This window comes from Lytechinus variegatus, chromosome 10 (assembly GCF_018143015.1).
Source record: "Lytechinus variegatus isolate NC3 chromosome 10, Lvar_3.0, whole genome shotgun sequence".
Taxonomy (NCBI): domain Eukaryota; kingdom Metazoa; phylum Echinodermata; class Echinoidea; order Temnopleuroida; family Toxopneustidae; genus Lytechinus; species Lytechinus variegatus.
Genome location: NC_054749.1, coordinates 16,920,333 through 16,941,285, shown reverse-complemented (window position 1 = coordinate 16,941,285; position 20,953 = coordinate 16,920,333). Strand labels below are relative to the sequence as shown.

General features: G+C 35.9%; 1 protein-coding gene across 1 annotated transcript; it reads right to left on the bottom strand.

Annotated features, from left to right (window-relative positions):
• Positions 1–9,234: 9,234 nt before the first annotated feature.
• LOC121423087 (melatonin receptor type 1C-like) lies at positions 9,235–12,858 on the bottom strand. The gene is made up of 3 exons (XM_041618372.1): positions 12,642–12,858; positions 10,425–10,617; positions 9,235–10,079 (listed from the first exon to the last, which is right to left on the bottom strand). The coding sequence occupies exon 3, from the start codon at positions 10,074–10,076 to the stop codon at positions 9,423–9,425; it is 654 nt and encodes a 217-aa protein (XP_041474306.1). The 5' UTR covers positions 10,077–10,079; positions 10,425–10,617; positions 12,642–12,858; the 3' UTR covers positions 9,235–9,422.
• Between the last annotated feature and the right edge of the window lie 8,095 nt (positions 12,859–20,953).

The following is a 20,953-nucleotide window of genomic DNA, read 5'->3' as shown; positions in this document are numbered from 1 at the left end:
TTCTTGAGAAAAAGACAGCTATGAACAAAAAACTTGATGTTAACATCCATCTTGGTTCCAAGGTTTAGAAATGGGCGTTTGTGAATTTATGTTGTGATCCAATGGCCGTTTACGCAGACAAACGTTCACAAAAAGGCGGATAGGCAAGCAGGCACCAACTCAATGAGCTAGATTATTGATAAGCTGTCCTTCATCTATGAAATTGATGTCAAGTTCAGGTACGACAGCATTTGTTCATTTCCCAACAGTTGTTTAAGTTAAAAATTTATCAACATGGTGTATGATAAGAACATAACTTTAGCTGAATCCCTTGATAAATGGCACTGCCCTGAAACTAATATCTTTGGTCTAGGTACCTCCAATTACTGATACCAAAGAACATATGTGGACCTGGGGCTGTTTCATAAAGCTGTTCGTAAGTTAAGAGTAACTTTAACCCGTTGGCTACAGGAACCGGGTGGGCCCTGTACAAAGTCTATGGGGATATCTTTATTCTCATGGAGAATGGGTTAAGAACGACTGGGGAACCTTTCTTGTGGTAAATGGTATACACATAAACGTTCAAAGGCGAGGGTTTTGCGCGTAAGAAAGGATCACCAGTCATTCTTAGAGTCGCTCCTAACTTATGAACAGCTTTATGAAACACCCATCTGGTGAATTACTCTGGGTTTAGGTGAGAAAGGCATGGCACTCCTGAACCCCGGTGCATAAAAGTTACCACTATGGTAAATTTGTCATCCAATAGTAATTACCGTGGTAACAATGTTCATCAGCCAATCAGAATCAAGGATTCCATGAAAGTAACCATTGGATGGCAAAGTTACCATAATGGTCACTCTTGTGCAACAGGGCCCTAGGTAAGTCTGAATTGTATATGGATTGGAACTGGACGATGCAAAGTCCTCACATAGAAATTGGGCTACAGTAAGATGGTAGAAGTACTTGCGAGTTCTGGGAAGACCAGACAATGGAACTCCCGTTTGTCTGCCCCTACTACCAGAGCCATATCCTATTTATGATCTGGAGAATTCTAACACCAAAACCAGATCCTGCGAACTGCATTAGAAAGGTTTTGTATCATGATGCAAGAAGTCAAAGAAGAGGATAATTTATTACTTCAAATAACCTCAGGTTGTCATTTGGGATCATTACTTCAAATAACCTCAGGTTGTCATTTGGGATTTATGAAATATTATAAATATTACACAATAATGACTTTACAACAGACTTTAATTTTTTTTTTGGGGGGGTGCAAAACAAATATATCTCTTCATATCCTGTTGGAACAAACATTGTTAAAAGTAATCAATGCTATAATAAGAGGCACTGGAGTAACTATCAGTCTTTTCAGAGGTGTTTGTGTATAAGCGTGATAATACTGCCTCAAACCAGTAACAGGGATAATGATACACTGTATGACCTGTCAGAAAAACAATATTTGTTTCTAAAAGAACTTCGTTACGTGGTAACTGATGTTATGCACACCATTTTATTCACTAATTGGGACTGCCTGTGAACATAATGAGCATTTTTTTTCTATAGCCAGGTGACTATTTCCTGACCATTTTCAACAAAAAAAAAACATACAAGCACCAGCTGCTTTCATTATTATAGCTGTTAGTTTCTAAGAAAAAAATCTTACCAATTGCCACTTGCATGTTTGGTTTAAAATATTATTTGGGTAGTGTAAAATACAAAATTAAATTCTCTATAGGCTAACTTAAAATATGGTATGTAAAGTGAAGATCAGGGATGCACTCATGAAATGGATTGTCTACTATTAATCGGACAAGTCCTGTTTTATTTGACAATTACCATAGTAACAGTACTACTCAACCAATCAGATGTACGATACAAGTTGGTTGCTAAGGAAACCATGTAGCTTAGTAACTGTTACTTTGCATATTTGGTTGGAAATATTTTCTTGAATTGTGTAAAGGATAGAATTCCGTATTACTCAATAAATAGCTCACAAATAAATTTTTTGAACAATTCTGCCCCTCAAAGTTCTTCCAATGTTCAAATACAGGAAAGCCCATCTCGCCCCATTTGTCAGGTTCCGACAATGTAAAAAGGTATGACAATAATTTTGTTGCAGACAGTGAATTCTTTTCATTTTAAAATAAGAAAAAAATAAAGACCATTACTCAAAAAAAATTGTCATTATGTTAATTCCAAAGAATAGAGCACTCAAGGAACAACACAAATAATATCATGGAACCCCCTTCTCCTCTCTCACTCAGTCTTGCAATGTCTCAAGGATTCACCTCATATAACTTTTTTCTTACTCAAATTATTCAAAATATCAAGGTTAATAATAATAATTATACATGCTTATGTAGCACTCAACACTTACTTTGTCAGAAGGCTCTCAGTGCTCTCCGATAATTCAGCAAAATAATAACCCAAGCTGTAGCATAGCTGCTGTTACATGCACTGCGTTCAAGGAATAAATTTCTGCCAGGTACCTATTTACCTCCCCTGGGTTGAGTGAAGCAAATTGTTGGACTGAAACATGCACACTATTTTCACGTTATTCACCATGATCTTACTCCAAAGACATTTTCATTAAAAAACAAATATATCTTTTTCAATACGGATATTAGGTCTATTATACAGTGCGTATCAAAAAAAAGTTTACACTCAGAAGAAATCCTGTAAAATTTTACATTTGTAATATCCTGAAGATTTTTCCACATTTTAACATTGGTACAGGTCCATTTAAGCAAATGACGATAAAACTGTCGAAAAATATTTCCGCTTGAGTGAGCACCACTTACTTTTGAAAAGTTAGTGAAAAATGATTTGCGCAGAACTTTGAAATAGTTATGCAAATAAAATTAGACCTTACTCATGAATAACACATGGAATTTAGCTAGTAGAATTGATTTGAAGATATCTTTTACCTATTTAACTTGTTTCTTTGCCCAAACCACTTCGAGGAGTGCATTGCGCCACCCCCCAATCCCCCACACACCAAGGCCATCGGGACGATATTTGCTTTACACTGAGCTGTGATTTACATGAAATGGCTTAGGCTTGATTTTCATTTTGTTAATCATTGTCAAGCTTGGAAAAAGTGTGGAGAAACAAGTATTAAATAAAAAATGAAATGTAAACCCACTTTAAATGATAAAAACTTAGTGAAAAAGTGCTAGAGATGTCTGATATAAACTTTGTTTCAGATTCAGTTATGTCCTCAGATCCAGCAGGCACAAAAAGGGTAAAAGTTGTGTATACTAAGTGAAAAAAAATTCAATTTGGGTGGCAAAATTGTTAGAAAATGCTTGAATGTATCCGTTTTATTTCAATTGACTAAAAGTGCAAGGGAAATGTATGAGAAATGTTTCGCAGGGTAAGTTTGATTTCACCCTTTCCCCTTGACACAGCGTACAAACGGGCATTTCTGCGCAAACAGATTTCAGCGAGCTTTACAAAAATGGGCAGTGCTCACTCAAGTGTAACATTCTGTCAAAACTTTAACTTTCATTGGATAGATGAGACCCAAACCCAGGATTGTATGTGAAAAAATTACCCACATGTTGTATATTTTTAAATTCCCAGGGCTTTTTCAAAGTGTAAACTTTTTTTTGATACGCACTGTATAATGAAAACAACTTTCTACTACCAGAATGCATGGTCAACAAATCTGTTTGGTAATACCAAACCTGATTATTTTGTTAAACAGCAAAAAAATGCAGAAAAATCACAATTTGTTTATGTTTAGATGGTCTGTCAGTATGACCAGTTGGGTATGACAGATCCGACCACCTCTGTATTTTTTTTATCATTCCCCACCCCCTCAATTCATGTGTGCAGGAGATCTCAAAATCTGACTTGTCAATTAAAACCATAAGCTATCTTTATAGACTTCATGATCATAAGGTTATAAGTATTACAATATTAAAATTGCTCAGAGTCTATCCAAAATATAATAGCATAGCAGAAATATTGATTCTGTATTGAATGTTGCCACGAAAAAGGGCGTGCAAATGCTTTAATTTCTTAAAATGACCTGGGGCCCATAACACAAAGGTTAGCGATTGATCGTGCGCTTGATTTTTACGATTGATTGTAATTTTAGTCCATGGAATCAATCATATCCAAACTGCAGTTTAGTTATAGATGATATTTTTATCAACCCTCATGTGTGAAGCAAGAATAAAGAAATGTCATATTGAGACTTATATCATCATATTGTGTAAACTCTTTATTGAAATAATTGTAAGTTATCACATGGAATAAATGTTGTACATGGGTCATATGATGTTATTTTATCAATATATATTTACATTGTATTTTTATTATTCTTTGTCTCTGCAGCGAGGCTGTTTTTCGTAGAATAAAATACCTGAACTACTGCAAACCAGTCTGAGCTTGGCTTTGTTTCAGAAAAATGTCCTACGGTCATTGCTAAGCTTTGTGTTACATACTCTGCTTTTGACATAATGGTTGTGTGATGTGAATATGTTCTTTATCTTTATTATCCATTATGAAAATACAGGTAACATGATAACCTGATCACTTAGATAATAGTTACTTTTGTCATATCGACTCATATATGACGAAAAGTTTAAGAAAATTGACCGGTTGCACATTGAGATTTTGTACACACTTGAAGAAATAAAGACAATTCCTACGTAATTAAGTTAAGAGGTTATGTCATACAAACAGCAGCCTAGGTATGGAATACAAAAAAATGAAATTCCTGTACATGTTCTGTTTCTGTTGAAGAAGGTTTAATCATGTCAAACATCAGTTATAAATTTGTTTACACATCATTCAAATGAACGAGTCAGTCAATAAAAATTTCACAAATAGGCACATGTGTCTACATGAAATATATATTCAGTGCTGCTTTTACTTTTGTACAACGTAATTAAAGGGGGCTAATGAGCACCCAAAATTTGACTCTTGACGGTTTACCAGTCCTGTAAATAATTAGTGAAAATTGTACAATCAAAGTTTGAATCAATAATGAATCGGTGAAATTCAGTATTCAGTTTGTTTTTCGTTGCTGTGAATCTTCAATCACTTAGATCCCTTTGCTATCCAATTTTTGAAAAATATTTAACATCATTTGATATTTTGATTACTGAAGATCAGAATAGTGGTTTGAATATTAAAATCGAAATTCCAGGCTATTATGCATTCTTGGTAATTATGTGTGGGCTTTAAAAAAATAAGCCCCTCTGTATGAATAAAAGCAAATTCATTTGCAAATGACATTATATGAATCTTTCCATTGGCTCTGATTAAAGGGGTAGTTCACCCTGAAAAAATATTGTAAAAAAAAAGTAGAAAAAATAATAAAAAATATTGCCGAGTGTGTGAGAAAAATCTATAGCAGAAAAAAATTTGGTAGAATTGTAATTGATGTGAGGTGAGAGTCATATGCGAGCAGTTTTCCTACACATCATACAGTAAAAAAATCAATGAAATGTTGTTTACTCAAAATAAAAGAAATTACTATACTTTCAAAATATCAATAGACAAATCATTTCCAACTCGTTCCTAAATAGAAAACAAAAATTAGTCACCATGAACCAGTACAAAAAATTATATCTTTGCATTTTATATTACATAACATTCAGAGCAGCTGCTCATTTATGAAGTCATAAATCCAAAACTTTAAATTTTTAATAATTTTCTTAACCTTTAATGGATTTTCTTCAAACCTTCACCAATATTTTTTTCTGCGATTCTTACAACAAACTTTTTTGGCAGTGTTAACTTTCCCTTTAAGTTAAGATGAATTTTACAATGTCCACATGACTTGCAGTAAAGCTAAATATTGTTTTTAGTATTACCGGCACCGGGTACTGGCATTATGATAAGTCCACTCTACTAAAATCATTCTACTTTTTGGAACTTTCATAATCAATGCAACATGTGACTTTCATCAAAATCGGATATAAAATAAGAAAGTTGTGACATTTTCAAATTTCGCTTATTTTCACAAAAGAGTTATATGATGACGTCACCCACTTACTATTTCTTTTGTATTTTATTTTATGAAGTATGAAATATTCTAATTTTCTCCCCACTGCCCTGTGAAACAAAGTTTGATTTCTGCCTGAACATGTGCTATTACCACTGTTTTATCAATTTATGGTTCAGTCAAGTTGATCCTTAATTTCTAATCTGTTTAAATTAGAATTATGTGTTATTCAAACAATGAAAAAACACTCACTCTTTAATTTGCATATTACTGAGTTGTGCACATAACTGTTTTGTGAAAAATATGCAAAACTTTAAAATGTCATAACTGTCTCCGATTATGAAGAGGTTTTCAGTGTTATGCTTGTTTGAATTTTCTCTATTGATTCAAATCAACATTTTTAGGGGGTGAACTTGACCTTTAAACAAATGCTCTCAACAACCAAGCCCATGAGATGTGCCTCATTTATTTCAACATCCTTTTGAATATCACTTTCTTTTTGATGATGTACTTTATATAGGCCTAGGTTTAAAATATAGAATAGTTAGAGATGATACATAAGCTATGAGATTTGATATTTAGAAGAGGGTGTATGGGGTAGGGAACCATAAAAACCGGCAAGAGTCATTTATGGCCCATTTGCAGGTCACTATATAAATATTCATTATTGATCTAAGCATTGCGAATTATCTAGTCTTCTTGTAAAAATAAAGCAAACATGTACTAAAATTTAACCCTCCCTCTGAATTAAAAAAAAAAACAGCTTTAAGATATTCCAGCAGGCTTTTCGCTCAAAATAATATTTGTGTCAGTCATCCCACAACCATGAATACCGATCGACAAATATGTTTTACACTTATCAATCCAGGTCCGACCTTTATCAATCATCCATGATTTTGTCTCGAATTAAACTTCGAAATGGTGTCTTCGCCATAATACATTAAATTTTGAATATGAAACATATATTTAGAAAAAGGCGATGAATAAAATGTAATGACGGGAAAGTATGTAGACAAACATTAGATACCTTGATGTTCCCTGGCGAGAAAGGTTTGGGGAAGCAAATAATGTCAATTTGGCCTCCTGTTCGCACCAGCGGCCGAAAATTCTGGTTTCTCAGTACATTCCTTAGAATGTCCGCAGATTGTCTGGGAGTATGGTAACAGTCAAGAGAGTTGCAGAACCTCATGGTCGTAGCCAAACAATGCAAACACATTTTAAACTCGCACTACGTGAATGGTTAAATCAGTATAAGGATTATCTGACCATGTTTGCATTCTTTCCCCGTCATTGTGTTTTTATTTCATCTCCCATTTTCCCGAAAGTATCCACTAAAATTTTCATATCGGTTCCAATTATGGTATAAATCACCTATATCTGCACATGCTACTATACTGTATCTTTTGATTGGGTCATTAATCTCAGCTATGGAAGGCCATCGGTGCCTCAATCCGTTGTCTTGAAGTGAACAACGACCACGCCGATAACCAATGAATACAACGACAATACTTATATTTAGAGGACATGATATTAAAGTTCATAATACTACATTTTGGTATTGTTGGCTTTCCATAGCATAGACTGATTGGATCAATCAACCTCCTTTGTAAGACGAGGCCCGGTGACGTCAGTCAAGATGTACTTTGTTGATAAGGTGATAATTACGTCAGTAATATAGGTATTGGCGAGTTTTCGCAAACCTCTAGGACGCGACATTAGGGTCCGGTAACACAAAAGTTAACGATTAATTATAGACTCGATTTTTATTAGATTGATTGTACATTATTGTCAATAGAATCGAACGTATAGAAAACTGTCCTACAATCATTGCTAAGCTTTGTGTTACAGGCCCTATAGATCTGCATTCCTTGTGCAAAATTCTTTCTGCGACACCACGCATGCCATTCCATAATGTTAAAATCCCGCTTTCATACATGTACGACTGGTCATCACAACATATGCGGGGCTGTACTATCATGACTATGTTAGCTGGCTGGAGACATGCGAAACGTAGATTATGACATGGATAAGAAAGTGGTTTTTCAAACAAATCGAGTACATATTGAGTGAGGAAAAACTTACTGAATTCAGGCTTAGATATAATACATTATACAGTCCATCGAATCGGAGTTACATTTAATGTGGATTATTGGTGGATCACTGGCAATTGATTCCATGGGTCAGATCACCTCTCCACAGTGGCGTACCTACGATTTTCCACAGGGGGGGGGGCAAAACCGTCCTTTGCATGGGCTCTGGCTCGTCAGGGGGGGGGGCAGTCTGCCCCCCCCCTGACGAGCCAGAGCCCGCTAGTGCCTCTCCAGCTATACCTTTTCGCATGCGTTGATATGTACACAGCATATGCAATAGGCATATATCCGTCTGAAAACTATCCAAATTTGTGTGTGTGTTTTTTCTTTCGCTTACTTCTACTACACAAACGATAAGCCATCTAGCACACAGTGTAAAGGGCATTATGTTTTACTTCCACCCCCCCCCCCGAAATGGGGGCTTAGATTCAAATTCTTGGGGGGACCACTTCCATTGACGAGTCGATACCAGGCGTGACCGTGGGATTTCGAAAAGCACCCTAAACAAGGGAATCAAGTCTTTTCCAGATTATGAAAATGCATCCCCTATCCCTTAACGTGCCATGAACACAATCTGTGCATTGCACACAAGAGTGATCCCATTGTTCAGGTCAGCTTATGGTCAAGAGGTTTAACATAATTGTCTCATGAGTGATTCTCTTTTTTTATAAATAAAACATTTAAATATAGACTCTTTAAAAAAAAGTGGCACTCGCTGATTACAGTGAATGACACATTAAGAGTTAACAAGTATTTAGCTTGTGAAACCCTACCCTTAACATGTATTGCAAATATATCATTTTTTCAGTATTTTAAACATCGTTTAACATAACATTGGCCTATACTTAACGTACGTGCCCACTCTTTCCCTTTTTACGCGTGGTCGCGCCTGTTATCCACTCGTCAATGGAAGTGGGCCCCGGGGCGGCCTTTCGAGCTCTGGGAGGAACCAAATGTGGCTCTGGAAAGTCGTCCTCAATCGGATATATCGCCGTTACCATAGTAGCAACCAGAATTTGGACACGAAACGCGGATTGAATGTCTCCGTTGCAGATGCGAAACAAAAAAAAACAATTATGTCACACAACTTGCATTGCAGGACAGTGTTTTATGAACAATGGACCCAAAAGTCTCTTCCAAAATCAATATACCGTTGTAAAGTCCGTCTGTGTTGCACAGCGAAAAGTCGGGAATAACCCAGTATGTCATTTGTTTTATGAAACCCTCTAATCGGTAAAAAAATTCAGAAGTATAAATGGTCCGATTCAGTGAGCTGCTGAGACTACTGCCCGCTGTATAAGAGCCAATTAATTTGAGAGGGCATGAAGCGAAACCTCGCGTGAGGTATTTACATACCATACATTCATGAAACTTCGGATAAACCACCCTGTTTATGACGTAGCCGTTACCTTTGACTCTTGGTGTGAATCTTCCTTGTCCTCTGAGAGGGGAAACACACGAGCATCTCTTTTTGCCGTCAAATTCATCGAGGTCGACGTGAGAGGATCGAATCGCTTAGCTCTACACAAAACCATTCGGATGAATTTGGCATAACCGCGACGAAAATTCTGGTTGGTGGCACCATAGATGACGCAGTTGACGCTGCTGTTCATGTGCGCCAACGTGAATGTGAAGATATAGATGTTACGGTTAGCCACCACTTGAGTGTCGAAAAGGATGGTCATCGAGAATGGTAGCCACATGACCAGGTACATTATGACGATGATGAATATAGATCGAGCAAGACGGAGATCGCTCGCGCTAGCTCCTCCCTGCGCACCGCGGTTATTTCGGTTGCGTACGTCGTTGCCGGAAGTCGTATGAAGTGCATACCGCGCGGTCAAGTGGTTGTGGTCGACTGTGGATACTCCTGTTGCTGTGAGGGAGCGTTCTTGCATACGGCGGACAGTCGTGCTAGCTTTCCGGGAGAACCGGAAGATACCTATGTAACTGTAGGTGATGACGCAAAGTGGTAGAACAAACGTCGTGGATGCGAAGAAGACGGCGTAAGAATGAACGAAAGCCATTCCTCCAGTGCAAGACATCACCTAAAAGGAGAAAAGACCAACGAAATGAAAACGAAACTAGAAAAAAAGCCTTTTATGCCGTTTTATTATGTGGCCAGTTCACCATTGATATGATGAAATGGAACGCAACGCCAGTCATGGTTAAAATTTTTGATTTTTAAGATATGTATAGTTTCTAAGATGTGTATATTTCAAGGTAAAATATTATCGTGACGGCTGCATCGTATTTATTTCTAAATAAAACACAGAAATTTGAATTAAAAAAAAACCTTATCAATATTTTGGTCAGTAACCCTCACGGCGGTCATTTTTACCGACTCAGCTGACCGTGGTTCGAGTGGGAGGGTACAGTACTTTGTGTCTCACCTTCCAGTCGAATTCATGGACGCCCCATCCAAGTATGTTTGGGAGATCGATTAGGAAGGCGACAGACCACACCGTGAGGAGGACAAAGGGAACGGTCCGGCGGTTGAAGACACGATGGTAATTCTTCCAGTGACAAATCCACACGTAACGGTTGAAGGCAATTGTTGCTATGCTCCACAGTGAACACGAACATCTGAGGTAAACGTCCATAAAGAGAAAGTGAGTTTTGCTTCGGGAGAGAGAGAGGGGTTGATAGGTTCAAGGTTATATAAGCGAGATTCCAAAAGTGAAATAATAACAATTCGGCGATATCAAGAAAGATGGAGAAGAGAGTTTGTTACAGGGAAGGGGGGGGGTGCTTTTGGGACTAGATTTTTTAAAATGGAAGGGGGCGGGGGATATGTGGTGGCGCCCTAGGGATTATCAAAAGGGAACACAAACGTCTATTAAATAATAGATGTGGAATAACAGAGAGAGTAAATTGTAAAGGTAAGTATTTACTCGATTACAAAAAGTGGACCCACTAAAAGGGGAGTTTTAGTATGTTTATATAAGCGGTATACTGATAATATATTTTTTTTCATGTTGGCTGATAGAGTTATACGTACATCTTTCATAGAGTCTGTCGAAACATAATATCAGGTTATATACGTCTGTTTATAGGTCTCAAAAGGCTCCTGCCGAAACGTTATTGACTTCAATATTTTTTTTTCAGCCTTATTCAAGTATCAGTAATGTATACTTATTATTTATTTAAATGTATATGGTAATATCCCCATGAAGAATTTATAAGAAGACATAATGGCCGAAAGCTTAGATGAATGAAAGGTCAGGCTTCGTCTCCATGCTTTCCTGCTGTAATAGCACCCATTCAATTACATAGACATAAAAGCACCACACTATGTAAAGGTCCCTGCTCTTCACATTATATAGTTATATACACCCATATATACAAGGAGGATGTGGGTTAAAAACAGGTAGAGAATGCTTTAGAAACTTGAGTCTGGAGTAAGAAAGCGGGAGATAGTGAGTAGGGGTTACAGGTAAATGAATACATGGTCGATGGTGAAAGAGTGTAATTCTGCAACTTTACATTTATTTGGTTCTTCTTTGTGACGCGATATTGATTGAGATTGAGCGAGAGGAGGTTTAAAGGGTGAGGACCCGCATAATTCAAAATTCATGATTTACATAATATAGAGAAGGTGGAATGTAAGCCTCATTTTGATCAATAAGAGGGAGGAAAAGAAAAACGATGGGAGAGAGATACAAAAGGGAAAGAAGAATCTGACGTCAGTAATGAGTATCTAAATGGTCATACAGTTCTGGTTCAAAGTCATTGGTATCCATGGAGAAAGTGAAAGCATTTCCCCCTGGCAAAAATCTCTTCTCATGGCGACTTATTTATTCCTTCAAAACGATGAAACGAAAATACGTCGGTCCGATTTCCGGTATATATGCACTTTTGTTCGCTATTTCGCTTTCATCGAGCATACTTATGATTCTATCGTGATTATGCCAAGATGTGGAGTCACAATACAAACTAGGCGTAAATATTCTTTTGGTGAACAACATCGACAGTTCCAATACCTAAATACCATGTTAATATTGGAATATCTCACTCACTTCCAAAACCAAGCTAAATGCCAATGTAGAAATGCAGGTGTGTGTTTTTTAACGAGGACACAGAGGTCAAATTTAGGTTAACTGAACAAGGTTTCATTTTTTTAGATAAAAATTTTACAAATACCTGATATAGCAAATAAGTCGAAGTCTCCCTAATATTTTTACACAATGGCGAATTCGTTAAAAGTCGTAATGTCTTAATATGTTTTCATTTTTATGCGATAGATATGTTAGTTTATTTTCAACATATTTTGTTTTTAAAAAATAGAACTACTTGATGGTCAATGGAAGGACACAAATGTTGATTTCAACTTTGAAGTGATTTATTCTTAAAGAATAAATGGAAGAGGTAGAATAATAAGAAAAAGAAAAAAAGAACAATTACGAGAAGAAGAAGAAAAAAAAAGAGTAAGAAGAAGGAGAGAAGAAGAACGACCTTAACTGGATGGAAGAAATTAAATATTTATTTGAACTGAAAAATATCTGAAGAACATGAAACGGCAGAAGAAGATGATGACAATGGGCCTGAGGCTGAAGATGATGAAGAAGTAAAGGATTGGGATGAAGTAGTAAAAACACGAGATGACTTACGTAACGATGCATATGATGGCGATTATTTCGCACAGCCAATCATGTTCAAAGAAGAAACCGGATTCGTTGGTGATGCTCCCGACCACCGAGGCAAGATTGACCACGATAGACACCCCGAGATCAGCAAGAGCCAAGTTAATGATGAACACATTACCTAAAATATATATAAGAAATCACAAAATTAATGTCAAATTATTCCCCGATATGTATTTCACGTAACCAGATTCACATACACACAAGATCAGCACATTTCAAGATTCTTCGCAACCTTTATTTTTTTATTAGTGAGAAATACTCGGCATGGCAATATATGAAGAGTTCACATTTTCCATCCAATTTGATTTTTTTTTGTCTCAATGTATAGATTTTTAGTAGCTCTATAAGATGATACCAAAGAAAACATGAAATTCCCATTAAAAATGAACTAAAATGGCAAAGAAAAATCCTTTTTTTTCAAAAGGGGTTAGGTCCATTTCAGTTTAGTTGCAAAAGTGGTTAGGTCCACACAGAATTTTTTTTGGAAAAGAATATTTAAAAAAAATATGAAGACAAGTAGATTTCTTTTAAACCAAATCTTATGTCCTCATGTTATAGGGTATCATGAAAATTTAGTTTCGCATAAGAATAGTCCAATATGGGAGAATTAAAAAAAAAATTTCTTGGAGTGGACCTAGCCCCTTTTGCAAAAAAAAACTCTTCTGAAGAGCTCATTTGTCAAAAGGGGTTAGGTCCATTGTTCATAAATTCTATTGTTTTCTGTCTCAAAACCTCAATTTTTTTTGTTGCTCCGATGAAAACGAAGAAAATTTGAAATTCACATGAAAACGTGAATAAAAGTGGCAAAGAAAAATCACTTTTGTAATCAAAAGAGATTGGATTCATTTCAGTTTGCTTGCAAACGGGGTTAGGTTCACAATGATAATTTTTAAAAGAATGTGTAGAAAAAAATGAAGACAGGTAGATTTCTTTTACACCCAATTTTATGTTCACATATAGTACATTGTGAAAATTCAGTTTATCATAAGAATATTGCTATAAGTGTAAATAAAAAAGGGTTTTCTCGAAATGGTAAAAAGTGGACCTAACCCCTTTTGCAACCAAACTCTTCATAATATATATATATATATATATTATAGATTTACAATAAATGGAGTTCAATCAATGGAATAGTGTCTTATAGTGAGGGGAAGAACGGAAATGTTTTTGTTATTGTAAGAAGAGTAAATTTCAAGCACAGAAAAAATCATGGGTACTCAAATAGTATTCTTTGCCATTTACTTCTGTAATAACTTTCTAAATCGCCCCCCCCCCAATACTATTCTTTTCATTCTTATCAGCGGAGTTTTTAATCTACAATGGAGAGAATGAAAATTAATTGCTCGTTTGTTTAGTCTTTATAGAATGCTATTTGAGATAGGACAAAAGAGAAGGAACGTTAAAAAAGCACGTTGTCCACTCTAATTGCCTATTTCAATTATCTTTATGAAATGAAATCATGGAATCCGCAATGTAATGATGCAAAGTAAGACTAGTTGTGCATGGCCGTATGCAATTTTTCGGGGGGGGGGGTACAAGACCCGGTAAAATTTTCTAAAGTGAAATCGAAGGATTCTGTGCAACCTTTTGGTGAATTTCGTGAAATTAGCGAGATACACTCGGCGTTGCAATACATACAGATTATAGATTTCAAATGTATGGAGTTCAATCAATGGAATAGTGTCTAATAACGTGAGGGGGAAGAACGGAAATGTTTTTTTTTTTATTTTAAGAAGAGTGAATTTCACGCAAAGAAAAAACAACATTTGGGTATTCAAAGAGTATCATTTGCCATTTCTGTATTTACTTTCTAATGTCTTAAAAATATAATATTCCAGGGGCGGAAATCTCTTCCAAAAGGTAGGGGGGACATGAGGCTGGAAAATTTGACTTGTACAAGGTTATCACCCCAAATTTAAGGTCATTTCGATAAAATGAATTTGACAAGCAAATAAAAAGGGGTTATCATTCCAAAATTAAAGCCATCTCGTTCTAAAATACATGTTTTATACAGGGGCGGATCCAGCCTTCGCCAATGGGGGGGTGGAATTATTTTCAGCCATATTTTCCCCGATCGGTCGCTCGAACATGATTTTTGTTTTGTTTCTTTGAAGTGGTAGTTCTTATAATTACTTCTTATCTTTACTCTTATAAATCAACATAAACATATAATATCATAATCATCATTTATAAAATGCGAGCAAACTTTTTTTGAAAATGTTATGTACAGTTTACATAAAATTGGGACATTCTAGGCAATGCTTGTTATCCTGGAAAAAATGTCTTTGCAACTATACTATGAACGCAAAGCACGAGAGGAAATTTTGTTTGATACACGTTTTGAACTGATCGAAAAGGTAGGCCTACCTACTGCTTGCAATTAGCCATGAAGACGTTACATATTTCAACAGTAAAATAATGCGAGCGTCATGCGCGAGCTGAAATTTTTTACCTAAAGATTGGAAATTCTATGCACTTTTTGTGACTTAAACATAATAGGTATATAACTTAACAGTTGATGCGAGCGCGAAGCGCGAGCCGAAAATTTCGAGATTTAGACCTAAGAACGGGACACTCTATTCATGTTTTGTAAATAATGAAAAGGATGAGTAATTGGTGAACTTCCTTACATTAATAATGCGAGCGCAAAGAGTGAGCAGAAAATTTATTCATACGTTTTGAACTGATTGAAAAGGTAGGCCCTACCTGTAAAGGACTCCTTGCACTTTAGTCAGGTCCAGATTTAAAAAAATGTGCTCAGAAAAAGTGCTTTAGGCATTTTGTGTTAATGCTAATTTATCAATTGTTTTAAGGTAATTCAGGGGTGCTGGACCCAAAAATGCTGTTTGCCAAACTTGATTCCGACGTTTTCATCCTTAAATCGGCAAAAAACAAAATGGCGGCATTTTTAATGCAGTTTCCCATATTAAACAATCTTTATGGGTGATTATGTTTAAAAAAAATTGGGATCTATGCGTTATTTTTTATACCCAGGGTTGCAAACATAATGTGTCCGATTGATTCGTCAGCCATCTTTAATTCCAAGATGGCTGCCATGATTCACAGCTGCTGATTTGATAAATAATATGGCAAAATATTTGGGGGCGATACTGGCATATTCACAATGGATATCTTTAACGTGTCCGCCATTTTTTCCTCGCCTGCATAGCAGAAGCAAGACATGGACGTCGCTTTTCCGACGGCGGCGGCGAAGTCAACATCAAATCTTAACCGAGGTTAAGTTTTTGAAATTTCATAACTTTTAGGGTTTAGATGTGTGTTTCATGAAACTTAGACATGTTAGGATTAAACAAAGTCTATTGACACAGGTTATAGTTACAAAACGTTGTCAAGGTTACCTGGAAGTCCAATATAGCGTCCAAAACGGCAGTCGTTGTACCATCAACTCCAAAAATAAAGTAAATTCTTAAAGTCAAAATCATCAAAAAGCTTTCAAGGCAAATAATGAATCAGGACATGTTTACAAGATAGTGAGTGTGTCATAGAATCCAAGATTACCTTCCAGAATGGCGTGTATAATGGACGTTGTAACTTTGAAATAGTCCAAATTCATATAATATCCAACTGGTAGAAATAACTTTGGGGTCTACCGAGAATAAAATAAAACATATAAAAAAATCATGATTCCAAAGGGAAAAATTACATTGGAAAAATTTCAAGGTTTATCAGTGGTGCAGTTTTGCACCCCAAAACAATGATGGCTTAAAAAATAGTTGCTATTTCTTAAAAATCTGGCTGCAAAGTTCATATACTATCTACCTACAATGTAAGAAAAATTTTGTGCCTTTCTCATGATATAGGTGAAGACAGATTACAGGAAACCACTGTTGTCCATTTTGTCAAAAAATTGAAGAACGATCTAAAACAAAAATTACATTCAAATTGGCCACCATTGTTACAAAAATGACAATACGTCATATCCCATCTAGTGCCACTATTTTGGTGTCTCTGTTTCTAAAACTCATGAAAATATGCTTTACAAGAATTAGTGACATAATTAGGTGGTGGTGCACAAATAAGTAACATCCAAGAACAAACTTTAAAAAATAAAGTACCCTTTCACCTAAAAATTTCCATAATTATTCACTGATAAGTATTTCAAGACACATCGTTTTTGTGCTCAGGACTATCCTCTGGTTTCATGATCATGATGATGAGGGGACAGCAGTCATTTTCACGCAATTTTAGAAGTCGCTTTGGACTTTTTACGACGAAAAGGAAACTGACCATATTATTTTATTTGTTCCGAATTATTATTTCAGCCTTCAAACCACAATACATGTAGTGCAGATTTTAATCACCTAATTATGACTATGTTTAGCTGATGGAAGTCTTTTAAGACTCACTTTGAAAGCCAGCTTTAAATGATAGGCAAAATGGACCGCTTCATACCATTGTAACTAATCCAAAAGTATTATTCAACCCTTAAAACCATAATGTAGACACCAACATATTTCCCAAATTGATTTTAAATAGATTATGTTAATTTTTGAGTATCAGTAGCTATTTTAGACTCCTTAATTGGACGCCATCTTGGATTTTTAGACTTACAGGACCACTGATTGCCCTTGCAACTTATCCTAATGTATTACTTGACCATTTAAACCAAGGGTAGACAACATAATCATATACCCCAGGCGGATATTAAACAAACTATGACAGTTTTAGGTAACAATAGCCATTTTAGAGCCCCAATTTTGGAAGCCTTTTTGGATTCTTGGACATGCTGGACCTCTGACTTGAAACCATAATGTAGACACCAACATATTTCCCAAATGGATTTTAAATATGTCAATTTTTGAGTATCAGCAGCCATTTTAGACTCCTTAATTGGAAGCCATCTTGGATTTTTAGACATACAGGATCACTGATTGCCCTTGTAACTTGTCCTTATTTATTACTTGACCCTTTAAACCATGGGTTAAACACCAAAATCATATACCCCGGGCTGATACTAAACAAACTATGTCAGTTTTTCAGTGAGAACGGCCTATATAGACTCCATTTTTGGAAGCCATTATAAGATTTTTGGACATAATGGAACCACTGACTAACTTTCCTTGTAACTTGTCCCAATCTAATACTGGACCTTTTAAACCATGCGTTGTACTAAAAATCATATTCTCCAGGCGGTTATTAAACAAACTGTGTCGGTTTGTAATTAACGACAGACATTTCAGACTCCATTTTTGCAAACCATCCTGGATTTTGGACATGGAGGACCATAGACTGTCTTTTGACTTGTCCCAATGTATTTCTTGACCCATTAAACCATGGGTTAGACACCAACATCATATGCCCAAGGCAGGTATTAAACAAACTATGTCGGGTTTGTTTTTCTTTAGATAACAACAGCTATTTTAGACTCCAATTTTGAAAGCCATCTTGGATTTTTGAACATAGTGGACTGTTGACTGTCCTTATAACTTGTCCCGGTTTACTTCTTGACCCTTGAAATCACCAATAAATACAACCCAAATAAAAGACACTAAAATACGTAAAAGATGAATTATGAATTTTGAGGCCATGGCAGTCATTTTTACGCAATCTTGGATTTTCAGGTACCCTGGAGTGCTTATGTTCACTCTTTCCTTTTTCGCCTTCCACCATTGAATACATGTATGCACCGGAAAAGGTGTCTAGGGTAGATAAAGTGCCGGTTATTTTGATTTTCAGTTAATGGCGGCCATCTTAGACGCCATCTTGAAAATAACCACTTTCCCGGATACGGATTTTGGTGGATTTTTAGTATGTTATTTTTGAGATCAAATAGCACCAAAAACCGTTGACAAACATATTTGTTATAAGTTTTGGGGTCAGAATAGAGTAAAAATTGGTGTAGAATGGCGACCATTTTGTTTTTGCCAATTTGAGGATTTTAACATCAAAATCAAGGTTGGCAGACAACAAATTTGGACTCAGCGCCCTCAAATTATGTTAAAGCACTTCTCAATTCAGCATTAACACGATTTGCCTAAGGCAGTCTACTTTTCTCAAGTCTGGACCTGACTACTTAGCCATGAAGACGTTAAATATTTCAACAGTAAAATAATGCGAGCGCGAAGCGCGAGCTGAAAATTTTTGACATTTCTAGTACATAAAAATTTAAAAATTTCAATCAATATTTGTAATCGTGAAAACTAAACAATTGATTTTGCGCTCACAAAAAATCCAGATTTAGACACTCTATTCATGTTTTGTAAATCATGAAAATGATTAGTAATAAGGGGATCCATTTACATTGAAGGGATGATCCGGACTGAATATCTTATTATATCTTAATAAATAGAGTAGAATTCACTGAGCAAAACGCCGAAAATTTCATAAAAAATCGGATAACAAATAACAAAGTTATTGAAGTTTGAATTCAGCAATATTTTTTAAAAACAGTTTTATGAATATTCATTAGGTGGGCTGATGATGTCACATCTCCACGTTCCGTTTTCTCATATTATTACACAAAATCATAATTTTCATTATTTGTTACTTGTGTGAATAATTATGTCTCCCTTATAATGAAATAAGTTGCAGCAATAAATATGTAATGCACTAAATCAGTTGTCAATCCAATTTTTCTAGTTCTTGGAAGAAAAAATTTGAATAAACCTAATTTCATGTGATAAAAAATACAAAAGAACAAGTGGAGATGTGACGTCATCAGCCCACCTAATAAATATTCATGACGACCGTTTTCACAAAATATTGCTAAGCTTTAAAATTTAATTACTTTGTTATTTGTTATTCGATTTTGATGAAATTTCCGCCGTTTGCTCAGTGAATTCTTCTCTATTTATCAAGCTATACATACTTTCAGCCCGGACCATCTCTTTAATAATGCGAGCACAACGCGCGAGCAGATGCACGCGTGTGTTTCAGATTCAATCCAAGAATCTAGCTAGGCATTCTAAATACATCTTTTATCATGGAAATCAAAATGAGCGCGAAGCACGAGCATAAAAAAATGATATTCCGAACTAAAAAGAGTCAAATTTAGTTCAGTATATTTCAAGCACTTTGTAGGAAAATGGTGAGGTGGATATGGATTGCACTTAATAAAGAGCTGATATTTTTCGTCATTATTACTTTGAGTTTTGACATAGGACCGGGACATCCTTAGGACAGTCATCATATGAACATGATTACTATCTTTATATTCCTCTTGCTATGCGCGAGATGAAACAAAAGGGACAATTTAATTATTGAATTGATATCTTATTTGTAACTGTATAATGAGGGCGCGGAATTAACGTGATTGCAAATTGCGAGCCGAAAATTTGTGATAAACAGTCATGAATAAATACTTTTAAGGAGTTTGTTGCGTGATCAATATTGACACACACCACATACATAACTCGACAATCAAAGGCGAGCGTGCAGCGCTAGCTGATACGTTTTGACAATCAGGCCTGAAACATGTGAAAAGGGATATTTTTGAAACTTTATGGCATACACGAAAATAATAAGTACCCGATAAATCAAAATTTGCGAGCGCGAGCAGATAATGTTAATATTTAGACCATAAAAATGACATTTGAACAGAGCACTTTATAAAAATCTATTTGTAAATCACACAAAGTAATGAAAGTTTGATATCCGAAGTGAAATATGTTTTGGATATTGACTTCCAAACTTGATATTTTAAGCTCAATATTGAAGAAGTTATATGTAAATCACCTAACAGTGCGAGCGAGGATCGCGAGCGAAAATTTTGTATAGTGGCATGAAAGATTTTTTTAATTTTCCGAGTCTTCCCCTCATTTTTTTTATTAGTCACACGTCTTCCTCCTATTCTTTTTTCTCCTCTCTCTTCCTTTTTTTCTTTCTTTTCCTTTTTTTCCCTTTTTTGCTCCGCCATTAGTTCCCCCTGGATCCGCCTACGTTATGTATGTACAAATAGTAGGGGGACATTTGATATTGTGTCCCCCTACTATTTTGAGTAGGAGGGACACGTCCCCCCTGTCCCCCCCCCGGGATTTCCGCCCATTATCTACAATGTCAGCCGACCTTTTATTCCACAAAGAGAGAATGATTTCTTTTGGGGTGCTTTGTGGTATAGTGGTTACGACTTTCGTCTTTCAATCAGAAGGACGTGCGATCGATCCCCAACCATAGCGTGTTCTTCAGCAAGAAACTTACCCAGCAAGAAATAAATTTCTTCAGCAAGAAATTTACCCACATTGTGCTGCAGTCAACCCAGGTGAGGTGAATAGGTACTCGGTAGCAAGAAATTCCTCGAATGCTTGAGCGCCTATATG